This window comes from Corythoichthys intestinalis, chromosome 1 (assembly GCF_030265065.1).
Source record: "Corythoichthys intestinalis isolate RoL2023-P3 chromosome 1, ASM3026506v1, whole genome shotgun sequence".
Lineage (NCBI taxonomy): Eukaryota > Metazoa > Chordata > Actinopteri > Syngnathiformes > Syngnathidae > Corythoichthys > Corythoichthys intestinalis.
The window spans coordinates 5,431,738-5,438,922 of NC_080395.1; the positions used below are offsets into that span (position 1 = coordinate 5,431,738).

Below are 7,185 nucleotides of genomic sequence, written 5' to 3' on the forward strand. Positions count from 1 at the left end.
CTACACATTTTTGGTAGCGAACTTAAGTGTTCCAAAAATATATGAACACGTCTTTAGTAGTGAATGAGTTAATTTTGTTTTGTTTTCGGATTTGTTGTCGCGTTTTCTTATAATCAATTGTTTTTTAATTTGATTTTTTTGTGTGATTTGCTTGAGGTTTTTTTTGTTTTTTTAATCATCTGTTTTGTGATTTTTGATTGTTAAGTCATTTTTAGTTGTTTTGTATGTGTTTTGTGCACTTGTTTTTGGATTTGTCATGAAAGGGAAATTGTCCAAATTCAGCCCTAAAAAGCATTCAAACTAAACGCTCGAGGCATTGAAAAGTATGTAAACTTGAGGGTTAAAATGTTTTTTTTCCACATAATTTATTAGACTTGCTGCTCAGAGCAGTAGTGATTCTTTTGATTAGTCGATTGGATCTACGAAAGATTACAAACTGGAGGAGCTCGATACCTGAGGACTTTTAAGATGTAGAGTGGGCTGTCCAGTCCTTCCGAGAGGATCTCAACCCCTTCATACGACAGTTTGTTCCAGCTCAGGTCCAGCTCTTGAAGATGGGAGGGGTTTAACTTGAGAGCCTTGGCCAATGAAACACATCCTTTACTGGTGATCCCACAGTCGGACAGGCTGCAACACAATGATATAATTGCCTGAAGTCAAGAAGAGGACATGCTTTGCGTGATGAAAGTTCTGCTGAAAGTAACATCGTGTCTGCCTTTTCTTGACGAATGCAGGGTTGATGCGGGTTATTGAAATGCATCAAAAGTATGAAATGAATTCTGTGAAAATTCAGGCCTTAAAAAGCATTAAACTAAATGTTCGATGAATGAAAAATTATGTAAACATGACGAGAATTTTTTTTTCTGAATGAAAATAAGATAATTACCTGAAGTCAGGAAAGGAACCTGGTTAAAATGAAGAAGGTTCTACTCAAAGTAAAACTGTGTCTGCTTTAGGGCCAAAATATACCGGCCACGTTGACTGCCTAATCCACAGTACGTAAAAAAATCGTACTGGCTGCGCACAGCAGGGGTCCGGCAATTCCGTCTCGTCGTGAGGTTCCGCGTAATTGCGCACGATAATGTGGCATAAAAAGCAACGACAAACACACAGTCTGTACTAATCAGAGAAGCAGAGAGAGAGGTGGACTTGATTTGACTGAACATTTTTTCCGAATTTTTTTTTGCTTTTACCATGAGCTTTTCTGTATTAAACTACATAACTTGCATAATACCTCGCCGTCCATCCTCATAGCTTCTGCTGTGGTGTCCCATGTGTAATATTCTGATTGAATGTTTTTCGAGGCACCCTGAAGTGCACGCAACGGTGATGTTGTTTTGGTCATGTGACGCCGGAGTGAGAGAGACAGCCTGCCAAGACCACAGTTTGTGGGAATTTTTATCGCCCTGAGTTAATAAAAAACAAAGTTGTTGGAATGTCGTGTGTTTGATATCTTTTTCCAGAAAAACACACAAAATAAGACGCCATGCAGCTTCCTTTTTAATAAAATGACCTGCTGCATCATAAATCACATTGTGACTTTCCACCTCCATGATGAAGCGTTCTTTGTCCATGTTCGCATGTGTTTTAACCGTGAATAAGCAAGTGGGCTTTTGATTCCAGGCCTTGCTCCGCCCATTTTGAAGGATGCGTCTCCGGCAAAAATAGAAAATAGCCTAAACTACAATGGTCCGCAGTCAGTCTGGGACACTGACGCAGCCGCTATACTTTGAACAATAGGACAGAATGGAAACGGATAGGCTCCGGCGCTATATCTTTCCAGAACCGGACCAGAGACGCGTCCGGTATATTTTGGCCTTTATCTTTGGCCACAGAAGATTACGAACTGGAGGTATATTTCTGAGTTGCAAAGCTCCTTACTTGAGGACTTCTAAGTTGCAGTGTTGGCTGGCCAGTCCTTTCGAGAGGATCTCCACCCCCTCGTCCGACAGATGGTTCAAGCCCAGATTCAGATGCCTCAGGTTGGATGGAGAACTGAGAACGGAAGCCAGCAGATGACAGCTGCCTTTGTCTAGGTTACATAAACTTAGACTGGAGAACACAGGAAGAAGGAACACGTGAGAGTGAGCCAAACCTATCTTCTGCTGACTTTAGTATGGTGCTTTGAACAATAATAATATATTTTATTTCAAGATACAAAACAAGACAACAACAAAATAAAGAGCAAATTACAAAACCTAAAGTTATTATGCATTTTATTTTCTCCTGATAATGTCACCAACATCTCTTAAGCTGCACGTGACACAGTCTTTGTTTTGGATGTCATCAAGGACAGTCATCTCGTACGACAACGATGTGTGAATCGTAGTCTTTTTTTTTTTTTTAATTCCAAGATTATTAATTGGATTTAACTTTGGATTTATTTGAGATTTTTCAAGATTTTGGATTTCCCCCAGTTTCAGGATAAACTTAAGGTGAACCTGTTACACTGACCCAGCTTTTTGTTTGGTCGCATAGAGAAAGCTTCTTAACGTCTTTACGTATTTCAATGACTTAGTCGGACTATTGAAATTAAGGTTGGGCAGCAATGAAAATTGTTCATCTCGAGTAATAGTTTGAAATCATCATCACTTCAAAAGTAGTTACAAACGCGGTATACAGTTTTCGTTCCTCTTGTCCAAACAGCGACCAGTCAACTTCGCCATTACTGCCAACCATTTACTGTTTCTTAATTTTGTTTTGTTTTCAGATTTGTTGTCGCGTTTTCTTTTAAGAAATTCTTTTAAAAAAAAGAAAAATTTAATCTTTTTTGTTGATTTTTTAGTAAATTTTAATTGTTTTGTTTGTGTTTTGTGCACTTGTTCTTGGATTTATCATTGTGCTTTTGGAATTTTCGCACTCCACTTTACTTCACTGTCGAGCACATACTCTGATTTTTGAGAAGCCTTGACAACCAACAGCAGCTTCTCGAGCCCCGAAGGCCCTGGAGAGTAGCTGGAAAGATGAAAGGACTTCCTGGTTTCGTCGTCTGTAAGTAAGAAAAAGGCCAGGGCCGACCACATGTCATTTGACATTTGATACCAGGACAGACGTCGTCCTGAATCGAGTTCCTTCTGGATCCGCTTCAGCAAGGAGTCGTCCTTCAGCTCGTTTAGGCAGTAGAATAAGTTGACATTCTTCTCTGGAGTGTTCTGTTCGATCCTTTCCGTGATCAAATCGACTGTCTTTGACTTGCTTTGCCCGCAGTCCTGAGGAGCCTTCAGCAGTTCCCCCACTAGTTCCTGGTTGCACGGTAAGGAAAGGCCAAGGAGGAAGCGGAGGAACATGTCCAGGTTTCCTTCACTCTCTGAGGCTTTCTCCAGAGCCGACTGCTGGACCTCAGTGATTGCCTTCTGGTTTATTTTTTTCCATTCGGAATCATTCAGTACGTTCTTGTTGTCGTGGAAGAGGCTCATCATCACGTACAGTGCGGCCAGATACTCCTGGATGGTCAGGTGGATAAACTGAAACATCTTTTTTTTGTTGCTTCTGAGCGGATGGACCTCCCTTAACACCTCGGTGAACAAACCGGAGTATTTAGCGGCTTGGCTGTAATCAAAACCGCTGTCCTCTAGGTCCTTTTCATAGAAGATCTGACGCTGATTCATGGTGTGGTCAAAGGCCAGCTTTGCTAGCGCTTTCACGCCACAAACGTACTCCGTTGTATTTGTCTCCTTGGAGTTTTCTAGGAGGTGACCTATAAGCGCTGAGTACATGTAAGTCAGCGTTGTGGGAAGCTCTCCCTTCTTCCCTTTGGCCAAAGTACCCTTAAGAACTATGGCGGTGAGCCAGCAGAAGATGGGAATGTGGCACATGATGACGATGGTGGGAGATTTCCAAATGTGCTCAATGACGCGCTCCTCATTTGGGAACCTTTTCCTGAAGTACTCCAACTTCCGGGAATCGCTGAATCCTCTAACCTCTGTTCGGCTGTCTATGAGGTCGGAAGGGATATCGTGGGCTGCCCCGGGCCGCGTTGTAATCCAAACCCGGGCGCAGGGAAGCAAGTTCCCTTTGATGAGATATGCCAGCAGTACCTCCAGCGGGTAGCTTTCCCTCACGTCCATGTCCACTTTCCTCACTTTCTTCAAGTCAATTTTGAAGTTGCACTCATCCAGTCCGTCGAGGATAAACAAGATCTTGATTCGGCTGCTTTCAAAGTCCCGCTTCCCAGAAGTTTGCAGGTTGACAAATATATTGTTCAGTGTCTCGCTCATGTGCCTGTCTCCGCAGACAAAAGTTTGGATCAGCTTAGCCAACGTAAAGCTCTCCCCTTTCTCCATGTTTAACTCGCTGAAGGTGAAAGGAAATATGAAGTCCACATCCTGGTTAGTACTACCATTGGCCCAGTCCGACACAAACTTTTGAATCAGGAAGGTTTTCCCAATTCCCGCGAAGCCAAAGGTGAGCAGCGTGCGTATCGGGCGAGCCTTCCCGTCATGGTTTTTGAAGATGTCGCACGGCAGGATAGACACCTTGGCCTCGGCGGCACACGTCTCCACTTGAAGGACCTCGTGCCGCCCGTCTGGGCTGACGTCTGCCCCGGAGGTGACGTCCAGCTCTGTGTAGACTTCCGCCAGAGGCTGCTGCTGCCAGCGCTGGGTGGTGCCCTCGGAAGCAAAGCTGTATAAACGCCGCAGGTTGTCTTGGAGCTCCCTCTTCAATCTGGCAATCTGATCGTCATCGTTGACGGAGAAGTCGGCGCCTGCAAGAAAGCAGCAGTGACCCGTTAAAGACAAAGCAATTCCATTCCACACTTAAAAATTCATTGATAAATTATGACGTTACAGTATTATATTTGACAATTATGTGATACTCGTGTGTGAATTTAAAAATAGTTTGAAAATGGCTATTCGTAAATAATGCAATATATTTTTTTTCTCTTTTCCGTTTGACCCTCTGCCAGAGCTCCAAGGGCTGAGAGGGAGAGAGATAGAGCCAGAGGCATGAAAAGATTCCTTCCAGATGTAAAAGATGACGTTTCATTTCATTCAAATGTGTCAGAAAGTGTCAGTTTTCAAGTTTTGTGACAATAATGTCGATTGTTTACAAACTAATGTCAAAAAGGGCCATTTTTGGAATGTAAATGACCCCGTGCTCATTTGCTCAACCTCGATATACGATGTGTCAAATCCAAGATGTTCAATTCTTATGATCAGTTGTCAAAACCTTACTATGATTTATAGTTTATCAGGCATCAAGCAATGTGTGTGATTTTCCATATTCAGGCATGTGAAATTCTTCGATTTACACTACCGTTACAATACACTACCATCGTGTATCATATGGGATTTTCCATTATGTACAATCCAGTTCAAAGGTTTGGGGTCAAAGCGACCCCAAACTTTTGAACGGTAGTGTAAGTTGTTGATGACACTTCAAAAATGTAAGAAATTTGGGGGGAAAATTCATGACATTTGATGATTTAGGATTAAAAATATGTGCAACAAGGCACCGATTTTGGGGGGTAGTTAATTAATACTGATAGAAAAATCAAGCCCTAATTTAACAAAAATTGCTCGGAGTTTAAAAGGTTAAAATGAGAGGACTCTCTCCCGTTCTTTGAGATGCGGAGACTCCTTTCATTGTGGAAACGCCACACCAATGATTAGTTGGAGGAGCGATTCAATTTGCTGATGTCCCACATGTCCTTTATTTTTATTTTAAGTAGGGCTGTCAAACGATTAAAAATTTGAATCGAGTTAATTACAGCTTAAAAATTAATTAATCGTAATTAATCGCAATTCAAACCATCTATAAAATATGCCATATTTTTCTGTAAATTATTGTTGGAATGGAAAGATAAGACAGTTATATACGTTCAACATGCTGTACATAAGTACTGTATTTGTTTATTACAACAATAAATCAACAAGATGGCATTAACATTATTAACATTCTGTTAAAGCGATCCATGGATAGAAAGACTTGTAGTTCTTAAAAAATAAATGTTAGTACAAGTTATAGAAATTTTATATTAAAACCCCCTTAATGTTTTCGTTTTAATAAAATTTGTAAAATTTTCAATCAAAAAATAAACTAGTAGCCCGCCATTGTTGATGTCAATAATTACTTACACAATGCTCATGGGAGCTGAAACCTATAAAATCAGTCGCACCCAAGCGCCGGCAGAGGGCGGCAAAACTCCATAAAACACAAGTGAGCGTTTCACGGTACTGTCATTTAAATCTGTCTGAGCGGGGCATCTGCGTAAATTGCGTCAAATATTTTAACGTGATTAATTTAAAAAATTAATTAACGCCCGTTAACGCGAAAATTAGACAGCCCTAATTTTAAGTGAACTGTTTTGTATTCATATAATCTGCTTTTGTGTGCTGAAAAAAATAAATAAATCACTTTACTGTTACACTGATCAATGACTTTTTTTAATAACTGGGGATTTATTTTAAATTCTTAATCATTTCTCATGTTTCTCATGTGTGGCTCAGAATGACCTCATCTATTGCTCCGGGGATGTATTCCAAAGAAATAAATGAGATGAGGAAGAGCTATTGATGAAAAAGAGCTCACCATTCTCAGATATGTCTAAAATGAAAAAGAGAAACAAAGTTTATCTATTGTTCTTAAGGGCCTCTTAGAAGCAACAGAGCAGCAACAATTGATCACAAAATGAGAAGCAACAGTTATGTCTCAAGAGTTGAGATTGTGAAATAGTTGATGAACAAAAATTTTGCTACGGGTCGTTTAATGGTTACCTTCCACAGTTTTCAAGCCACCTGCTTTCTAACATGGGAAGCTAAATCGGGGACTAACCTTTTATTTTCAGCATGTCGCTGCGCAGGTCCTGGGCCAAATTGTTGTTCCCGATCTTCTCCAGAATCTTGACGGTCTCATGCAGAGTGTTATCGCCGTGCTTCATCACCAGCTGGTCAGCAATGTACACACGGCGGGTGTTTTCACGCAGGCTTTTAGGCAGGTCCGTGTAGAACTTGAAGCACTCGAATTCGTCCTCCCCCAGATCCATCAGCGTTTTCAACAGCAGCTCCTTCCGTCTGCTGTCTAGAGCCATCTTGAAGACTTATATACACGGAGGAAGGTGACCGTCGATCAGGTATCTGCAGACAACAACTTTTATTGACTTATTGTAACTTATAAACGGTTTGAGTGACGTGACGCAAAACACAAATGTCAGGTCAATCTTCCTATTAGCAGTGGTCGAATGTA

The 7,185-nt window shown here is 41.1% G+C and overlaps 1 protein-coding gene across 6 annotated transcripts in view; it reads right to left on the bottom strand.

Annotated features, from left to right (window-relative positions):
• LOC130907807 (NACHT, LRR and PYD domains-containing protein 12-like) overlaps positions 1-7,185 on the bottom strand; it is a 48,732-nt gene that overhangs the window by 16,983 nt on the left and 24,564 nt on the right. For all 6 annotated transcript variants that reach the window (XM_057823697.1, XM_057823617.1, XM_057823542.1 and 3 more), the window contains 4 exons: positions 6,775-7,076; positions 2,890-4,705; positions 1,882-2,052; positions 454-627 (listed from right to left, as the gene is read on the bottom strand). In XM_057823697.1, the coding sequence (XP_057679680.1) occupies positions 454-627; positions 1,882-2,052; positions 2,890-4,705; positions 6,775-7,030 (2,417 nt within the window). In that variant the 5' untranslated portion in view covers positions 7,031-7,076. The remainder of the gene's footprint in view (positions 1-453; positions 628-1,881; positions 2,053-2,889; positions 4,706-6,774; positions 7,077-7,185) is intronic.